The sequence below is a fragment of the Oncorhynchus gorbuscha genome, linkage group LG08, assembly GCF_021184085.1.
Source record: "Oncorhynchus gorbuscha isolate QuinsamMale2020 ecotype Even-year linkage group LG08, OgorEven_v1.0, whole genome shotgun sequence".
NCBI classification, from domain to species: Eukaryota; Metazoa; Chordata; class Actinopteri; order Salmoniformes; family Salmonidae; genus Oncorhynchus; species Oncorhynchus gorbuscha.
In genome coordinates, this window is record NC_060180.1 from 16782592 (window position 1) to 16804485 (window position 21894).

Below are 21894 nucleotides of genomic sequence, written 5' to 3' on the forward strand. Positions count from 1 at the left end.
GTAACGACACAGAACAATGGAAAGTTGGCTGAAAAGACCACATCATTATGCAACCTTGTCTTTGTAGGGTTGGATTCAGGGATAGAAATCATACAAATCTGAGCACTCAGTGTACTCAATGTACTCAGACTGAGGATAACAATGAGATGAACTTGGTCAACCACACACTCATGCTCTCTTTTTCTCTCTTTCTCTGTCATTCACACTCTTTCTCACACACTCACCACGCCAGCTTCGGGGTTCCTCTTGCGCCCATTGCTGAAGGTGGATGCGAGGGTGGAGGAGCAGCTCTCATCGTACAGAGCCGTACGACCATCGTTGATTGCTGAGTTGATGGAGATGGTCCACATGCTGGAGGCGTAACCGTCACAGTTACAGTCGTCATAGCTACCGCCGTCTCCAGATGCCCACACGTAGATACTGCCTTTCCCTCCTCGGCCCTACGAGACAACACATCAACTGACTTCAGCATGTGTGATAGTGGTAGAAACAGTGGTAGTGGAAGCAGTACATTAGCAGTAGTGCTGTAGTAGTAAAACTAGTTACATTATTTTACAATGTTCCAACAATGATCATAAAAACTGCTATTAATGATGACTACAATCATGCTATACTGAAAAAAGATATAAACGCAACATGCAACAATTTCAAAGATTTTACTGAGTTATATTTCCTAGAAGGATATCAGTCAATAGAAATAAATAAATGAGTCCATAATCTATGGATTTCACATCGCTGGGCAGGGGTGCAGCCATGGGTGGGCCTGGGAGGACATATGCCCACCCACTTGGGAGCCAGCCCCAGCCAATCAGAATGAGGTTTTCTCAAAGGGCTTAAATTACAGACAGAAATACTTCTCAGCCCCACGTGGTCTGTGGTTGTGAGGCTGGTTGGACGTACTGCCAAATTCTCTCAAAATGACATGGTAGAGAAATTAACATTAAATTATCTGGCAACAGCTCTGTTGGACATTCCTGCAGTCAGCATGCCAATTGCACGCTCCCTCAAAACTGTGGCATTGGGTTGTGTGACAAAACAGCACATTTTAGAGTGTCCTTTTATTGTTCCCAGCACAAGGTGCACCTGTGAAATGATCATGCTGTTTAATCAGCTTCTTGATATGCGACACCTGTCAGGTGGATGGATTATCTTGGCAAAGGAGAAATGCTCACTAACAGGGATGTAAATACATTTGTGCCCAAAATTTGAGAGAAATAACCTTTTCGTGTATATGGCAAAACAATTGATATTTTATTTACTTTACATGTTGCGTTTATATTTTTGTTCAGTATAATTAAAACACTGACTATCCCTACAACTGCTACTATGACTATTACCACTGCTACTATTATCAAATAATACAGCAAACAATGTGCAATTGCTTATTTGTTTATTTGGATCCCATTAGCTTTTAAAAAAGCAGAGCTGCTCTTCCTGTTGTCCACAAAAATCACAATACATGACAAGTAACAAAACACTGATACACTGATAGACAAGAAAAGTCACACAAATTGAAAATAAAACGATATACAAACAATGAAACCAAAAAAAGTACACAAACAATAAAACTAAATCATAGTGTGTGTGTTAGAGTGTGCTGTTTGCTTGAGTAATTGGGGGTGGAAGGGGGTTCCATGCGATCATGGCTCTGTATAAAAATGTCAGTTGCTGTGAATTCGTTTTGGACTTGAGGACTGTGACGAGACCCCTGGTGGCATGTCTTGTCGTGTACTGTATGTATGGGTGTCTGGGCTCAATGTTATTTGATTATGCCGACAATCTGGAAATTTCATCACAGTATTATTTCTCATAAAAACTCAAAGAGAAGATCATCTCTTGTCAACCTTCAACCAGAAAAGACGGGCATGCATGTTGTTGATGTTAGTTCTGTATGTGCAGTGTGAATGAACATTTTATGTTTGTGCATTTCCAATAACCAATTCGACTGGGTTCATGCAAGTGACTGATTGATCGTGCCTGGGAGGAATCCTCACTATTAGTACAAGCAATTTGGCAGTACGTCCAGAACATTGCTTTGAGAACGGAACGGAATATCTCAGTTTTAAGGTTTCAGCTTTGAGAGAAGAAGCCTCGTTAGGTATTGGTCGGTCACATGAATGATCCAAAAGTTAATTTTGAATGAAGAATGAATACTGTAAATCATGCAAATATAACTTGTCTGCGCAAGCAGTTTATAAGAGAACTAATGGGACTGCCCCGACGGAGCTCCCGACCAAAGTGTAATATGGTGCATTAAGTTTGTTGGAACCTCTCCAGATAGCTGTCAATAAAGAATGATTCATTTAATATTGACTTCAGGTGTCCCTGGTGGTCATTTCCACGACAGCAGTTAAGGGAAATGTGTGCTGCTCTGTTCTGAGACAGTTGCAGCTTTGCTATGTCTTTCTTTGCTGTACTTGACCATATTACCGGACAGTAATTCAGTTTTTTTTTCTCTCGCTTTGGTACTATTTTCACAAGTATGTGGTAAAATTTCACAACTATTAGTACAAAACTCAAAAACAGATCATCAAAAGTCTGTTTTTTTCTAAACGTTAAGCACAACACACAACATCCTACAGTAACTTTTTCAGCAAACCTAATCAGTGTTTCATCTAGAAATAACTTTCATACAAAGTAATTGCCTTTCACAATGCAATGCTCACAATACTTTTCATATGATTCGCTTCTCATTTGTTTAAATACATTTGACTGTCACTTAATCCAACTGTGCTTAATGGTTGGCTAATCACTTAACTGTTTGGTAAACCTATAGATTTTAAACTGCTGTGTCTACTATAAATGGAAATTGAGAACTATAGAAATAAAATGTGTGTTTGTAAAGTATAAACATCTAAATGACATGTATGATAGATGATTACCATACATAATGACTACTTGTTATTGCTAATTGACTTAACATTGTGCTAAGCACAATGGGTCATCATATAAAAGGGTGTGTGTGAACACTTGCAATGTCTTTCAACATGGAGCAGGATAGAAGGAATAAATCAAAAAGATCGTGGACAAGAGGCCCGTCAAAGAGGTGGGCATGGGACCCATCAAACAGGTGGGCATGGGCCCCATCAAAGAGGTGGGAATGGGACCCATCAAACAGGTGGGAATGGTCCCCGTGGACATTTTTGACTCAATGGTTGTCTGGTGGAGGATCATCACAGATCCTCCACCAAATTCCACAGTGGGTGCGAGACCTAGAGAGGCCTACAAGACACAGTGTCTCGCACCCACTGTGAAATTTGGTGGAGGATCGGTGATGATCTGGGGGGGTGCTTCAGCAAGGCTGGAATGGGGGCAGATTTGTCTTTGTGAAGGACGCATGAATCAAGCCACATACAAGTTTGTCCTGGAAGAAAACTTGCTTCCTTCTGCTCTGACAATGTTACCCAACTCTGAGGATTGGTTTTTCCAGCAGGACAATGCTCCATGCCACACAGCCAGGTCAATCAAGGTGTGAATGGAGGACCACCAGATCAAGACCCTGTCATGGCCAGCCCAATCTCCAGACCTGAACCCCATTGAAAACCTCTGGAATGTGATCAAGAGGAAGATGGATGGTCACAAGCCATCGAACAAAGCCGAGCTGCTTGAATTGTTGCACCAGGAGTGGCATAAAGTCACCCAACATCAATGTCAAAGACTGGTGGAGAGCATGCCAAGACGCATGAAAGTTGTGTTTGAAAATCAGGGTTATTCCACCAAATATTGATTTCTGAACTCTTCCTAAGTTAAAACATTAGTATGGTGTTGTTTAAAAATGAATAGGAATTTATTTTATACAAATGAATGCGTACTAAACGTTGTGTTTTACTTTCATTCATTTAATTTCTTACCTTTGATTTCAGACAGCACACCTATGTTTCAACTCTATCTGAAAAATATATATAAAAATTGGCATGAATAATTGTCGAGGATGTCTTCAATGACCACACCTTTGATTTCCCATTGTATAGATTTTATGGAAATGATATATTTTCTGTCAATTTTGTTTGGTAATGTAAGTGTATTGCCTAATGTGAAAATGGTCAAATTTACAGTTCTGTAGCATATTAATTTCAACACTTCTAAGGGCAATTTGAAATGTGTATCTTGCATTGTTTGCTATTTGATTAAATGGTCATTAAAACGACTAAATTGAAAAGATATCATTATGTTGCATTTAGATGATTAAGACAATTTTCTCATTACATTTCACAATAAATGCATATTTTGAATCAATGGTTGTCTGGGGAGAGATGTTTACAATCCAAATGAATGCACAATGACAGGTTTTGAATGAAAGACTGGCTGCGTTACAAATATGGCCAGTTTGACATTTTGTACTAAGAGTTGTGAAAATGCATCACATACTTGTGAAAACAGTACCAAAGCGATTTACAAAAAAACTCAGATGGGACGAGACCAGAGCCTGTACAACTAGTAGTTGATTTTTGTGTGAAAAATTCTGAATATCTTTTTATGACAGTATCGCTACACATCTTCACAACAACGTTGTCAATATCACTTGCCCATGATAATTGACCATCCAATGTTATACCTAGGAGTTTAGCTTCCTCAACTTGCTCAATGGGCACACACTTTATGTACAACTCCAGTTGAGCTTTAGATCTTAAGAGAATGTTTTAAATGTATTTAAGACCAGTTTATTATTAATCACCCATTCGGATACTGACTGTATCTCCTTATTTTGAATTTCAGTAAGTTCACTGGCTTTGGGTGCTGACTTGTAGAGTGTGTCATTCTAGCTTTGTGTAAGTCATTTGTAAAGAAATAAATAATTAAAAATAGCGTAATTCAAATACTGACAGTTAGCATTTGGTGGCCAATAGCAGCACCCCCAAAAAAGAGGCTTTAGATGTAAACTTGCAACCATAACACTTCAACGACATTTGACAGGAGATCTTCTCTAAGTTCACAGGAATAAGGCTCTGAATATATACAGCAACACCTCCCCTAAAGGCATTCCTTTCTGTATATGTTATATCCTTGTATTGCTACTGCTGTGTCATCAAGGGAATGATTTAAGTGACTTTCAGAGATGGCAAGTGTATTAATGTTATCTGATGTTAACAAGTTAATGATTTCATTAACATCATTTCTAAGGCAACATATATTAATATGGGCTATTATTAGCCCTTTCCTTGGCAGTTTATCAGCGATAGATATAAATTGGAGACAACATAAATGTGTATGTGTGATTTAAGGCTGAAACTACTGACCCTGAGGCTCTCTCATTCCTCCCAGGCATTTGGGGGGGAAGGTGGACAATGAGCCTGTCATAGCAGATGGTTAAGTTATTTCCGCCTCTGGATGATCATATTTTATGGTTTTTATACCAAGACCTGTAGCTACCTTGTCAGAGAGATATCCATAACGCTATCATGTAGAGAATCACCCGTGTCAAGCTTTTAGTTTGTGGTTTATTTTCCTCAATCTCTAATACCTGACACATATTTGTGCTATGATAGCTCTCATCCTCTGTTGCTGACAATCAGTTACATAAAGAACGCGAGAAAGAGGTGGGAGTTTGAAGAGTCGTGCAGAGGAAAGATGTTAGAGGGGGGGAAATGCATTTTGGAGAGGGAGAGAATGACCGTCTTTTATTCACTCCAGCAACAGTACAGATGGTGTCTTTTATTCACTCCAGCAACAGTACAGATGGTGTATTTTAGTACTAGTGCCACAAACCAACCAAAACAAATCTCAGGTTTAGTCAAAGCACTATAATTGTTTACTCATTAGCTCTAGCTGTTGAGCTAATATTGTGGAACGATGTGGGAGGGAGCCATTCCTGGTTGTACAAACATACCAGAGCTGTATCCCACTGGGCACAAACTGGTTCAATCAGCATTGCTTCATTTGTCAACGTATTGTGACGTGGAATTTATGTTGAAAATACATTGGGTTTGAAAAACATTTAACATGTCTACCACCGGATTATGTCATTATGGTAACCAAATGTCAACATACACAAACCTTATATAAAATATGTTGAATTTGTTCCTTAAAACAACGTCAGATCTTCAATGTTATATCCACTATCAGAAAAGAAAAAAGAAACAATAGAGTTGAAGTCAGAAGTTTACATACACCTTAGCCAAATACATTTCAACTCAGTTTCAAAATTCCTGACATTTAAAAATTCCCTGTCTTAGGTCAGTTAGGATCACCACTTCATTATACGAATGTGAAATGTCAGAATAATAGTAGAGAGAATGATTTATTTCAGCTTTTATTTATTTCATCACATTCCCAGTGGGACAGAAGTTTACATACACTCCATTAGTATTTGGTAGCATTGCCTTTAAATTGTTTAACTTGGGTCAAACATTTAGGGTAGCCTTCCACAAGCTTCCCACAATTTTGTTTTGCCCATTCCTCCTGACAGAGCTGGTGTAACGGAGTCAGGTTTGTAGGCCTCCTTGCTCGCACACGCTTTTTCAGTTTTCCCACAAATGTCCTATGGGATTGAGGTCAGGGTTTTGTGAAGGCCACTCCAATAACTTGACTTTGTTGTCCTTAAGCCATTTCACAACAACTATGGAAGTATGATTGGGGTCATTGTCCCTTTGGAAGACTCATTTTTGATCAAGCTTTAACTTCCTGACTGATGTCTTGAGATGTTGCTTCAATATATCCACATAATTCTCCTTCCTCCAAAAATGTAGATATGTTTGTACCTGTTTCCTCCAGCATGTTCACAAGGTCCTTTGCTGTTGTTCTGGGATTGATTTGCACCCTTCACACCAAAGTACGTTCATCTCTAGGAGACAGAACGCATCTCCTTTTTGAGCGGTATGAAGTCTGAGTGGTCCCATGGTGTTTATACTTGCGTACTATTTTTTGGCGTCACTGCTCAAGAGGAGATCTGCATGGAGGAATGGGCCAAAATACCAGCAACAGTGTGTGAAAACCTTGTGAAGATTTACAGAAAACGTTTGACCTCTGTCATTGCCAACAAAGGCTATATAACAAAGTATTGAGATAAACCAGGAAAATAACATCTCCCTCAATGTCAACAAAACAAAGGAACTGATAATGGACTTGAGGAGACAGCAGAGGGAGCACGCCCTTATCCACATCGACGGGACTGCATTGGAAAAGATGAAAAGCTTCAAGTTCCTCTGCGTACATATCACTGATAATCTGAAATTCTCCACAACACAGACAGTGTGGCGAAGAAGGCCAAACAGATGCACAATTAAGAGCATCCTGTTGGGCTGTATCAATGCCTGGTACGGCAACTACACCTTCCGCAGCCACAGGGCTCTCCAGAGGGTAATGCCGTCTGCCCCACACATCAACGGGGGCACACTGTCTGCCCTCCAAGACACCTACAGAACCCAATGTCACAGGAAGGCCAAAAAGATCATCAAGGACATCAACCACCAGAGCCACGGCCTGTTCACCCCACTATCATCCAGAAGGCGAGGTCCGTACAGGTGCATCAAAGCTGGGACCGAGAGGCTGAAAAACAGCATCTCAAGGCCATCAGACTGTTAAATAGCCATCACTAGCCGGCTATCACCCGGTCACTCATTCTAGCACCATAGAGTCTGCTGACCTATGTACATAGACATGGAATCACTGGTCACTTTAATAATAGAACACGAGACACTTTAATAATGTCTACATACTGTTTTATACATTTCATATGTATATACTGTATTCTACTGTATTTTAGTCAATGCCAGGCCGACATTGCTCGTCCTATTATTTTTCAGTATATTTCTTAATTCCATTCTTTTACTTTTAGATTTGTGTGTATTGTTGTGACTTGTTAGATACTACTGCACTGTTGGAGATGGGAACACAAGCATTTCGCTACAACCACAATAACATCTGCTAAATATGTGTGCTGTATGTGACCAAGAAAATTTGATTTGATTTAATCTCATTGATCAAGGTCTCAATCAAATATTACCCAATTATCCAGGTTGAAATGATGTGGTGTGCCCAGGCGGATGCTATTAGTTTTCTTGATTGCATTCATTTTCTCCTCTCCTTACATGTATGGCCACTGAGCTCATAGGAGTGGATACAGAGAGGTAATGTGATGGAAAAGCCACCGAGCTTGACCCTCAGCATCAAAGCCAGGGTCAGTTCCATTTCCGGTTAATGCAATTGAATATGGAATCTGTCCATGGGTGTAAAATTACAAATCTGATTGAGCCCTGTTGAACCCAATCCCAATCTAATCCGAATTAGCATACTGGTTGGTCATTTCAGTAACGGGTTGAGAAAGTGGCTAAGAAAAGGGGACTAAGTGTTCCAAGAGGGCATTCTCTGTTCTCTGAACAAGGTAATGTATTGTATTATATTGTTCCAAACCATCTTATTTTTTCTCTCTCTCTCTCTATTATAGCGACTCTCTTCTTGTCCATAACAATCAGATACGAAACAGATACACCGTGTGAATTGAAAGGAGCAAACAACATATCCATATCATAAAGCAGTTTGGGGATGACAAATGGGCTCTCACTGGGCACACTATGTCATTTCAACATGGATCATTTGGGTAATATTTGGTTGAGACTTTTATCACAGAGATTACAGCCTAGACTCACCCACTCAAAAAGACAGCCAAAATTAGTTGAATTTCCAATGTGTATCACTATGCTTTCAGCCATCTGAATGCACAAACAAATTCCAGATATTTTGTTTATTTGTACAACAGATGAAAATGTTATCACTGTGATTCATCTAATAGCAGAACCAAATGACCTGGATTGCAGCTGAGATTACATGAAAAGTACATGGTTCAAATGACCAATGCCGTTCAAGATTCTGCACAGAGATTCTGCACAGAGATTCTGCACAGAGATTCTGCACAGAGATTCTGCACAGATTATTGCAGCAATTGTGAAGATCCAAAGACCTGTGACGATATTTGTATGATATCCTGAACATGCACACTTTGTATGATTACATAAAAAGAAATGTATAGTTACAGTAACCACTGACTTAGTCCTCAAAAGAATAGGACTAAATCAAATTCAATCCAACTTTAAATTCCTTTTTAAATAACGTTAGATTTGATTTAGTCCTACTCTTTAACTTGGAATTTTGGTTGATGATTAATTTGGAGGCAAACTGGAATTAAAGCCAGGCTAATTATTGGCACAGATGGAATTTTCCAGGCAGAAGATACAGATCCTTCAAATGTTTATATTTGGTTGCGTTGACAACGACACACAATTCAACATCACTAAATAGTATCACATTTTAAATGTAAATCAGAGCTTGAAACCTTAGACCTATTGTATTGTCTATTTTTAGTTGAATTCTGGGATGAATTGAAGTGATTGCTGTTGATGACTTTACACATGCTAGAGGACTAAATAGCACATTTAATTTGCTCTGTTAAACCTACCCTTTGGAATGGCTTCGAAAGCAACCGTGAATCTATTATTAAGTGGGGAGTGCTCAACAATCATTCTCACGATAGTACATTGGTAATAGTCAGTAACAAATATCATAGCTAAGCAAGGTTGGGCTTGGTTAAAACCTTGGATGGGAGACCAAAGGGTAGATGTTGATAGATCCAGTAGGAGGTGCTGCCAAGCCTATAGTTTATTTTCTGAATGAGATATCATTTAGAAAATCTGGTTTCAAGGTACTAATTCAACAAATGTTGTAAAAGGTTTGTCTATGTTGACATTTGGTTACCATAATGACATAATCCTGTGGTTTAAATGTCATCCTCGGAACAACAGTGATTACCTTTTTCAAATCCAATGTACAGTATTTTCCACAATGACATTGAAACAATGTTGATTCAACCGGTTTGTGCCCAGTTGGGTGATATGAAACACTTAAGTATCCCACTCCAGTTGAAGATTTAGCACGAGAGGTATCTGCATCTCAAATCCCTTCTGTTTATTTGTGGAGGATCTAGGTTCACCAGAGTTACGTACGTGTCCCTCTCTCCACATCTATACCTCCCTTTCCATTTCCATTGCAAAGTGCTGTTTGAAATACGGTGAGATCACCTATGTGCACGGCTTCTGTCTCCGGTGCTCCAACAAGCACTCTCATATACCTAGCGCCGTCCCGGAACATTCCGTGTGATTTGTTTCCATTATCCACGTCAATTTGCAAAACGAAGCCGCCTCGCTCAAGATGCAAACTAAGTGACTCGTTTAGAGTGAAGTGATTGGACCAGGGTGGGGGTGACAAGTGTTCCCTAACTGTTGAAGAAAATTGAGGAAACATGCATGGCTGTTCAATGGAAAAAATGCTAATTGAATGATTCTCATCTTGGGTTGTTGTTTTACAAAGTGCATCCTGCCTAACCTTCGTAATGGTGTACATATTGTATATATATATATATATATATATATATATATATATATATATATATATATTAAAAGGCTGAGTGAAATACTGCTGATTAGTTGTGCTTATCTTAGCCAGGCTTAGAACACATTTTGCACCTATTCAGTAATGCTGCTTGAGATCTGGTCAGAGCAGACCAGACTACCCCTCTGCATGTGGTATTATGATTAATCAAGCAGCTAATTGTCACTGGCACAGGCAGTATGCTAAATAACTGTGTGTTCCAGGGTGTCTCTGAAAGTGTCTAACAGCAAGGCTGTTCTTGTGTAAAGCTGTGCTTTTTCCAATTTTGTGACTCGAGTCTTATATACTGTGTGCCTATTCGAAGAACCCAGTTATCTGAGTAAGACAAGTACTCTATAACCCTGCTGTCCACAGTTAGACCAGTGTTTTTGCGTTTGTGTGTGTGTGCATGTGCGTGTGTGAGTACCTTGTTGACTCCGTCAGCCATGGCCTGCAGAGTGAGCTCTCGGGGTCCGTCTACTGTCTTGCCGTCATCGGTGGGCCCCCAACTGGCACTGTAGATGTCAATGACCTGGGGCATGTGGCTGATGGACGATGCCTCGATGATGTCCGTCATGAAGGGTTGGTCTAGCATGCGGATACCTGGGGGGCAGGAGGAGAACAGTAGGCAGGTGGAGAGACAGAGAGTGTAAGGTACACACTATTACAGTTCTAAGTCACTGTTAACTGAATATCCCCAGCTAGCACATTTGGTTCCTGTTTTTGGTTTCAAATTGGTTGTGGGAACAAACCATACATACTGGTAAATCTGAATGTTTTTTAAACGTTCTGAGAACGTTTATTTTTAGTTTGCAGGGAGGTTCTGAGAACGTTTATTATGGTTCCTTGAAAGTCTTCCTGGAAGGTTTTATTAACACTCTGAGAATGGAAATGATAGGTTATCAACATTGAAATGAAATGTAAACATTTTGTAACTTTTAGGAAACGTAATGAAATACCAAGAAAATAACGTTTTTTTGTCAGGTTCCAAAAATGCCAAGCAACTATCCTGCACCATTCCCACAAAGTTGTTGGAAGGTTGTATGCAATATAACCATAAGACAACCACACTTTCATCAAGCTCTAAGTAACTTATGGTTCTCAGGAAGTTATGTGATAGCTGGGAATTTTCTTTATGGCTTGACTATAATAATTATAATAACTAACATAGCTAACATAATGTCACGACTCCCGCCGACAGTTGGCTCCCCTGCCTGTTCTGGCGGCGCTCGGCGGTCGTCGTCACCGGCCTAATAGCCGCCACCGATCCCTTTTCCCTTTCTGTTAGTTTAGTCTTATTAGTTGCACCTGTTCCTATTTATGTTTTCTTGATTTGCTCGCCTATTTAAGCTTGTGAAGCCCGCTCTTGTTTGTGCGTGATAATTTTGTGTCCACGTTTTGAGTTGGAGGTGTTATTGTGCTCCAGACCGTGTTACCCTGTGTTTTGGGTTGGTCAGTGTTTTTCGCCCGGTGTTTGGGCATGATCATTTTGTGCCTGAATAAATTGCCATTTGTCCTTAAACCCTCTGCTCTCTGCACCTGATTCCTACCTTCCACTCCTAGTCCTCCGTGACACATAAATAGCATTTCTCTCTGTTTGAGCCAGATGTTTGAGTAGGATAAGTATGCTCGCTGCAAGTAAGTGAAAGTGAAAAAAATACAATGAAATATAGCTCAGTCTCTGTCTCTCTCTCTGCAGCTTCTCCAACATTTCTTAAAAGAAATACATTTGTTCAAAAAAGACCAACTATTGTCTTTCCCTCTCTTTGAGTCAACTACTCACCACATTGTATGCACTGCAGTGCTAGCTAGCTGTAGCTTATGCTTTCAGTACTAGTTTAATTATCTGATCCTTTGATTGAGTGGACAACATGTCAGTTCTGATAGGTTGGCGGATGTCCTCCGGATGTCGACACTTGTTAAATCCACTTCAATCAGTATAGATGACGGTGAGGTGACAGATTAAAGAAGGATTTTTAAGCCTTTAGAAAATTGAGACATTGATTGTGTATGTGTGCCATTCAGAAGGTGGTATGGTAGTAGGTGCAAGGCTTGACACAACTGTGGGAATTATTGAAGTCAACAGGGGCCAGCATCCCTGTGCAACACTTTCGGCACCTTGTAGAGTCCATGCCCCGATGAATTGAGGCTGTTCTGAGAGCAAAAGGGGAAGGTGCAACTCAATATTAGGAAGGTGTTCCTAATGTTTGGTATCCTCCGTGTAGATAATCTTTGATCACTGTCACCAGCTATCACTAGCTACAAGGGCGGAAGAAATGGCTATGTAGCCAACTTGATTCTTCCTACATCTACTACTAAAGTTGAAAAGCATTGGATAGGTTATTATGACTGCCACTTTTACAAGTTTTCAAAGATGACTGTGATCACGAGTACTTTTACATCCAAGCCAGCTGTTATTTACCACAGTATTAGAGTAGTCTACATACCTGCCACCTTAGAGTTGTAGGCCACTCCCACTCCGCAGATGTTGTTGTTGGCTGCTGCAGACACCTCACCAGCACATCTTGTTCCATGACTACACACAGAAACACACTGATAGATTGGGGAATGGGCTAAGGTTGGAAAACATATTGGGAATCGATGTATTAGGTCAATGTACCAGGTCTTTAACCACCCATTGTAGACTTTGTGACTTCTGTTTTAAACCTATTATGTCTATCAGGAATAGGATTACCGGTTGGAAGACACAAATTACCGGTTGGGGCACAAATCAATAAGAATTAGAATGAGGAATCAGCCCATTGCGCCACCTGGATAACATTAGCTTCAACAATTCCTACTACATTCATTCGAAAGAAGATTAAGAAATTGGTAGAATCTACGATTTGCATTAAAATCCGATGGTTGGTTGAGGAGATGGCATTTTAAAAGGTCATACGAAGGCAAAATTGCGTTGTGTGTGTGTGCACATGCCTATGTGCCTGTGTGTTTGTGTGTGTGGGGGCTTCCCACAGGGTAGCTGCAGTGAGCCCTCTCGGCTTTCCCAGCATGCCTTGCCACAGAAAGTCTGCTATTTATAAACAAACAGCTAATTAGCCACCGAGTCCTGCACTGCACTAATTCAGCAGCGACGACGCTACACCACACACACACACACACACACACACACACACACACACACACACACACACACACACACACACACACACACACACACACACACACACACACACACACACACACACACACACACACACACACACACACACACACACACACACACACACACACGTGTGGTGGAGAGTGGAGAGCAGTGAGGGTAGATGGTGTTCTCTATGTTTAATCGTCTAGTCCTTGAGGTGCCCTCGGCAACAGTGGGTCATGAAGTCTGAGTTGGCGATGGGAGAAAGATACGACGCTATCGGACATAAGGTCGCCCCTGTGAGCACTGCAGACAGGAGCGAGTGGACAAATGCCAATCTAGCCACCGTATCTCTGTGTATCTCTCATACCTGTAGAAGATCTCACAGAGTGCGTTGTCTAGGTAGATTTACATCACTGGAATGTAAAGCAAGGTTGCCTACTCATCCAAATAAATAATATATTTAAACTGTGTCTAAATACTCTATAGATGACAAGCTATCAAACTAAATGAATCCATAATTTATCAGCCAATCTTCACTTCCACTCATACAGATACGCAGGAACAAATTGCAACACACAATATCTTCTAACTCACAGTACCTACCTCACATGATATATCTCCTTAATAACTAGTCTGGGCGGTATATGTTGTGGACTGCAGTAATGCAGCAGCTATGAGTGCCCAAAGATATTAATGACTAGAGCTACGTGGCGAGATTCTTTTATATATATTTTTTATTTCACGAGGTAGGCCAGTTGAGAACAAGTTCTCATTAACAACTGCGACCTGGCCAAGATAAAGCAAAGCAGTGTGACAAAAATAACAACACATAGTTACACATGGGAAAAACAAACGTACAGTCAATAACACAATATAAATATCTGTACAGAGTATGTGCAAATGAAGTAAGGAGGTAAGGCAATAAATAGGCCAATAGTGGCGAATTAATTACAATGAATTACAAATTACACTGGACTGATAGATGTGCAGATGAGGATGAGGAAGTAGAAATACTGGTGTCCAAAAGAGCAGAAAAACAAAAACAAATATGGGGATGAGGTGGGTAGTTGGTTGGATGGGCTATTGACAGAGGGGCTGTGTACAGCTGCAGCGATCGGTAAGCTGCTCTGACAGCTGACACTTAAAGCTAGTGAGGTGTTGGCTTTAAGGATGACGAGTGGAATATACCTGCTGGAGCGCGTGCTACGGGTGGGTGTTGCTATGGTGACCAGTGAGCTGAGATAAGGCGGAGCTATACCCAGCAAAGACTTATAGATGACCTGGAGCCAGTGGGTTTGGCGACGAATATGTAGTGAGGACCAGCCAACGAGAGCATACAGGTCGCAGTGGTGGGTAGTATATGGGGCTTTGGTGACAATAACGGATGGCACTGTGATAGACTGCATCCAATTTGCTTTGTAGAGTGTTGGAGGCTATTTTGTAAATGACATCGCTGAAGTCAAGGATCAGTAGGATAGATAGTTTTACGAGGGTCTGTTTGGCAGCATGAGTGAAGGAGGCTTTGTTGCGAAATAGGTTAGCCAATTCCAGATGTAATTTTGGATTGGAGATGCTTAAATGTGAGTCTGGAAGGAGAGTTTACAGTCTAACCAGACACCTAGATATTTGTAGTTGTCCACATCTAAGTCAGAACCGTCCAGAGTAGTGATGCTAGTCGGGCGGGCGGGTGCGGGCAGCGATCGGTTGAAGAGCATGCATTTCATTTTACTAGAATTTAAGAGCAGTTGGAGGCCAGGGATGGAGTGTTGTATGGCGCTGAAGCTTGTTTGGAGGTTTGTTAACACAGTGTTCAAAGACGGGCCAGATGTATACAGAATGGTGTTGTTTGCGTAGAGGTGGATCAAAGAATCACCCCGCAGCGAGAGCGACATCATTGATATATACAGAGAAAAGAGTCAGCCCGAGAATTGAACCCTGTGGCACCCCCATAGAGACTGCCAGAGGTCCGGACAACAGGCCCTTCGATTTGACAGACTGAACTCTATCTGAGAAGTAGTTAGTGAACCAGGCGAGGCAGTCATTGGAGAAACCAAGGCTGTTGAGTCTGCCGATAAGAATACGGTGATTGACAGAGTCGAAAGCCTTGGCCAGGTCGATGAAGTCTGCTGCACAGTACTGTCTTTTATCGATGGCGGTTATGATATCGTTTAGGACCTTGAGTGTGGCTGAGGTGCACCCGTGACCAGCTCGGAAACCATATTGCATAGCGGAGAAGGTACGGTGGAATTCAAAATGGTCGGTGGTCTGTTTGTTAACTTGGTTTTCAAAGACTTTAGAAAGACAGGGCAGGATTGATATAGGTCTGTAACAGTTTGGGTCTAGAGTGTCTCCCCCTTTGAAGAGGGGGATGACCGCGGCCCCTTTCCAATCTTTAGGAATCTCAGACGATACAAAAAAGAGGTTGAACAGACTAGTAATAGGGGTTGCAACAATGGCGGCAGATACATTTAGGAAGAGAGGGTCCAGATTGTCTAGCCCAGCTGATTTGTAGGGATCCGGATTTTGCAGCTCTTTCAGAACATCAGATGTCTGGATTTGGGTGAAGGAGAAGCTGGGGGGGCTTGGGCCAGTTGTTGCGGGGGGTGCGGAGCTGTTTGCCAGGGTTGGGGCAGCCCGGTGGAAAGCATGGCCAGCAGTAGAGAAATGCTTCTTGAAATTCTTGATTATCATGGATTTATCAGTGGTGACAGTGCTTCCTAGTCTCAGTGCAGTGGGCAGCTGGGAAGAGGTACTCTTATTCTCCATGGACTTTACAGTGTCTCAAAACCTTTTGGAATTAGTGCTTCAGGATGCAAATTTCTGTTTGAAAAAGCTAGCCTTTGCTTTCTTAACTGACTGTGTGTATTGGTTCCTGACATCCCTGAAAAGTTTCATATCGCGGGGACTATTCGATGCTAGTGCAGTTCGCCACAGGGTGTTTTTGAGCTGGTTAAAGGCAGCACAAAATCAATACAGGCAAGGGGACTTGCTACACCCTGGCCAAGCCAAGGAGAACAGAGTTTATCAGACACAAAGCTCAAACTCACTCCTCTGCCTCACTCCTCTGCAAACATACATTCATGCATGCACACACACACACACACACACACACACACACACACACACACACACACACACACACACACACACACACACACACACACACACACACACACACACACACACACACACACACACACACACACACACACACACACACACACACACACACACACACACACCACATAATTTAATACACTGACAGGTAGCACACACATGCCCACACAAGTATACACATTAACACACATATAATTGAATACACTAACAGGTAGTGCACACACACACAAACACACAAACACACAAACAAATGGAAAAACAGTAATACAAATATAACTGTGTGATGAATTCTTATGGGGCAGATTACTTTAGAGGGGTGAGGGGCAGCTGGTTTTTACCTGTTAAACCAGTCATCAGTGTAGCGGGGGTATGGGTATGGGTCATTGCTGCTGAAGTCATAACTGGCCTCGGCGTTCTGAAAAGACCGAACACAAACAGTTTAATCAGACAGGCTACAAGACACAACAGGAAGAAGAGAGAGTGAGAGAAACAAGAAGGTAACGGTAACACAAAACTACAGAGCATCCAATAGAGGTGCAGTGACCTTCTCAAATCTAGTCTTGTCTTATCCAGACCCAACCTAGACCGCTGTGAAGTGTCGCTTTACTAACGACTCAACTGATGTTTTTGTTGTTGCAGCCTCTGTATATTGGGTGTGGTTCACTGTGTTGTGACGTTTCAGATTCTTCTATTCATTTTCCTCTCAGTTACGCAACATGTGTGAGTAAAACACTTTTCTGGACAACACTGAGTCCAATTGTTCTTAACCTGGCAGAATAATTAAAAGGTTGATTGCTTCGAGAATTTTCTTGTAGAATGTCCTCATGCAAAAACATGCTATAATGAAGACCTTTCAGTCTGATGGAAGCATGTCACGTGGAACAGATAAATATGAAGAAAATATCCAAAACGCTCACTCGCACAAACATACACACACACAGTACTAATATGATGGTAATGCATGGTCACAGCAGGGAACAGCGGCTGAGACACTGACACACCAATTATTCCCGCCATTTAATTCCACGTGGCCAAAAGTAATAGAAGCGGAATTAACAGCGGAAAAGCAGGAGAAAACAGATGCATTAGAAGCACATCTGTCGGAGAGTCATCAATCCATGCTGCGTAATCAGCAATTGGCCTGCCCTGCAGCCACACTCACTCACATAGGCACGCACACACAAACAGATCTACAAATCCACCAACCATGAAATGCTTGCTTTTGAGCTCATAGTCTTGTGAGTGTGCATAGAGTCAGTGCAAGATATTGTCAATGCAGATATCCCGTGTAACCATTTAATGAACTATTTAGCAGTCTTATGGCTTGGGGTAGAAGCCTGTTAGTCTGAGATCTGATGCTTTGGCGGACGGCAGCAGATTCAACTGTCTGGGGTTGGGTGGCTGAATTCTTTGGCAATTCTTCCACTGACACCGCGTGATAGAGGTCCTGGATGGCAGGGAGCTCGGCCCCAGTGATGCCCTGGGTAACGCTTTGCCATACCAATCAGTGATGCATCCAGTCAAGATTCTCATCATGGTGCAGCTGTAGAACCTTCTGAGGATCCAAGGGCCAATTTCAGCCTCCTGAGTGGGATGAGGTGCTGCTCTTTACAACTGTGCGGGTGTGTGTGGACCATGTTAAGTCCGTAGTGATGTGGACACCAAGGAACTTGAAGCTCTTGCCTGTTCCACTACAGCCCCATCGATGTGGATGGGGGCGTTCTCTCCCCTCTTTCTCCTGTAGTCCACGATCAGCTCCTTGGTCTTACTGACATTGAGGTTGTTGTCATGGCACCACATTGCCAAGTCTTTGACCTCCACCCTGTAGACAAGGGGTTCTCAAATTCTTTTAGTCCACGACCCCATTTTGATATCTCAAAATTCTAGCGACCCCAACCATGTAAAAACCATTATGTAATTAACAACCAATGTTGACTTTTTTAATGAGGGGCTATGATGGACAATTTCAAATGTGTCTGGCATAATGTCTCTGTCGCGTTCAAAACAACTGGAAACTGGGAACTCATAATTCTCTAACTTCCGACTTCAGTAGGTTCAAGACAACTGGAATTTGGGAGAAAAAACTAGCTCCGACTGGGAAAAATCGCTTTGAACAGTCATCCAACTCCAAGTCGGGAACTCGGGCCTCTAAAGCTCAGACTTTCCGACCTGAAGATCAATGATGTCATGATTTGACCTAGTGATTTTCTGAGTTTCCAGTTGTCTTGAAAGCATCATTATCTCACCACCACTAATGAGATGGGTATGCTTGATGCATGTCACGTCAGAGCTTCTCAAAGTCAGGGGCTGTGATCAACAGTGTGCATCTCATCTCTGCTGTCACATCCAACCTGGTTTGATATTTGGTTTTAATGCAGACAAGAGCAGTGCTGATTCCAGCTTCACACAGATATGAGCTGGTGAAGGATACAATACGTTTTAATGTTCTGAGGGAGATGGCAGGGTATTATTGAGTCAGGAACCAAAACAGCTCGAAAGGCTCCACTTAACTCGACAGATCGAAAGGCCCCACCGCACCCCTGAATGTGGCCTACCCTCCCCACCTGGGGCACGCCTGTCAGGAAGTCCAGGATCCAGTTGCAGAGAGAGGTGTTCAGTCCCAGGGTCCCTAGCTTGGTGGTGAGCTTAGAGGGGACTACGGTGTTGAACGCTGATCTATAGTCTATGAACAGCATTCTCACATAGTTATTTTCCCTCTTGCCCAGGTGGAAGAGGGCAGTGTGATGAGCAATTGCGATGGTGTCATTTGTGGACCTGTGGGGACGGTATGCAAATTGGAGTGAGTCCAGGGTGTCTAGGAGGGTGGTGTTGATGTGTTTCTTGACCAGCCTTTTAAAGCACTTCTTAATTACAGATGTGAGTGCTACAGGGCTATAGTAATTTAGGCATTTTACCTTGGAGTTCTTGGGAACAGGGACAATTGTGGTCAGCTTGAAACATGTTGGGATTACAGACTGGGGCAAGGAGAGATTGATGATGTTGAATCAACATGGAAAACTGAGTCATCAATGTTAGGGCATTTCATCTATTTTTCATCTGACTTTTAACCTAAATCCATGGTGACAGATTTGGTTGATTTCCCATTGAATTCACATTAGGTGACAACTCAACCAAATCAAAACTAAATGTTGATTATGTCTGTGCCCAGTGGGTTGTCACTGTGTTTCCCCTGTTTCTATGTTAGACAGTCTCTCTCTAACTCTCCACTGCTATCTCTCTCATCTTCCTCTCTCCTTCGGCTCACATTCAAAATCCCCTGTCGTTCTAATCACAATTCCCCGTCATTTCTCTATTTGTAGCTTGTCTGTCTGAATGGCATTTATGACTCGTGGAGTTTTTACAGAGCAGTGTGCCCAGACACCAGAGACACGAGGGAGATGGCGGTGAAAGTGTGGTGGTGATCATTAGAAGTATAGAGCTAAACCCATCAGATTTTACCGGGTGGACTGGCCAGGTCAGACCTTAGCAAGATTCCAGCTGACATTTCCCAGCGAGGATATAGGGATGGCTCAGTGAGGGACAAAGAGATGCCAAAACACTGCACCCTGCTGCTCTGCTGCTCTGCTGCTCTGCTCTGCTGCTCTGCTGTATCAGCCGAGTGGAGCAGGAAACCAGGTAGTAACAAGGTGAAGAGAATGACTTCCAGCACCGTGGCTGTAGTGTGAGTAAGATTGTCTGGAGGGGTTGATACCTCTGTATCAGTGGAGGCTGGTGGGAGGCACTATAGGGGGAAGGTCTCATTGTAATAGCTGGAATGGAATAAATGGAAACGTTTGGTTTCCATATGTTTGATGTGTTTGATACCGTTCCATTTATTCCATCCCAGCCAATACAATGAGCCTGTCCTCCTATAGCTTCCTTCCATCAGCCTCCTCTGCTCTGTATACAGAGAGGGTTGAGGCTGAAGGTTGGTGTTAGGACAAAAAGTTACCGGTGTTAATTTATTTGTCACATGCGCCGAATACAACAAGTGTAGACCTTACCGTGAAATGCTTACTTACAAGCTCTTAACCAACAGTGCAGTTCAAGAAGAGTTAAGAAAATATTTACCAAGTAGACTAAAGTAAAATATAATAATTAAAAGTAACACAATAAGAATAACAATAACGAGGCTATATACAGGGGGAACCGGTACAGAGTCAGTGTGCGGGGGTACAGGTTAGTTGAGGTAATTTGTACATGTAGGTAGGGGTGAAGTGACTATGCATAGATAATAAACAGCAAGTAGCAGCAGTGTACAAAAGGGAGGCGTGGTGGTCGGTTTTATTAATTGTTCAGCAGTCTTATGGCTTGGGGGTAGAAGCTGATGAGGAGCCTTTTGGTCCTAGACTTGGTGCTCCAGTACCGCTTGCCATGTGGTAGCAGAGAAAACAGTCTACTGGGTGACTGGAGTCTCTGTCAATTTTATGGGCTTTCCTCTGACACCGCCTATTATATAGGTCCTGGAAGGCAGGAAGCTTGGCCTCATTGATGTGTTTAGTCCCAGAGTCCTTAGCTTCGTGATGAGCTTCGTGGGCCCGATGGTGTTGAATGCTGAGATGTAGTCAATGAACATCATTCTCACATAGGTTGTTCCTTTTGAGTATACGTCAGCACAAAATGTACAGATCCTTCAACATAATACAAAATACTTGGTGGTTGTATTCAAACCACTCACAAAAAGCCCAACTTAGGACAGGCAGAACTTAATGTTCTCGTGCAGGCTTCCACTGGATTTCTTAAAACGCGACACACGGGAGATTACATGTGTGTTATTAAAACTTGATTGCAACTAAAACTTGATTGCAACCACCCACAATAATAAACCAGGAGATCAGTTGATCTCTCGCTGTTGCCGTGTCAAATGATTATGATACTGTCACGCCTTGGTCTTAGTATTTAGTGTTTTCTTTATTATTTGTTCAGGCCAGGGTGTGACATGGGGTTATTGTATTTTTCGTATTGGGGTTTGTAGTATTTGGGGATTGCGGCTGAGTAGGGGTGTTGTATAGGCTTGGCTGCCTGAGGCGGTTCTCAATCAGAGTCAGGTGATTCTCGTTGTCTCTGATTGGGAACCGTATTTAGGTAGCCGGGGTTTCACTGTGTATTTCGTGGGTGATTGTTCCTGTCTCAGTGTAGTGTTCACCAGATAGGCTGTATTTAGGTTTCACGTTCCGTTTGTTGTTTTTGTTTCTATAAGTTATTTCATGTATCGCTTTTGTTTTTCTTCATTAAAGACATGAGCAACCACCACGCTGCATTTCGGTCCGACTCTCTTTTGACAAACGAAGAACGCCGTTACAGATACTAGA

The 21894-nt window shown here is 42.1% G+C and overlaps 1 protein-coding gene across 1 annotated transcript in view; it reads right to left on the reverse strand.

The window, feature by feature from the left end:
* pcsk2 (proprotein convertase subtilisin/kexin type 2) overlaps window positions 1-21894 on the reverse strand; it is a 73807-nt gene that overhangs the window by 25604 nt on the left and 26309 nt on the right. Inside the window, exons 6-9 of the mRNA XM_046358637.1 lie at window positions 16921-16997; window positions 12807-12895; window positions 10787-10962; window positions 225-440 (exon numbers count right to left, since the gene is read on the reverse strand). Of these exons, the coding sequence (XP_046214593.1) occupies window positions 225-440; window positions 10787-10962; window positions 12807-12895; window positions 16921-16997 (558 nt within the window). The remainder of the gene's footprint in view (window positions 1-224; window positions 441-10786; window positions 10963-12806; window positions 12896-16920; window positions 16998-21894) is intronic.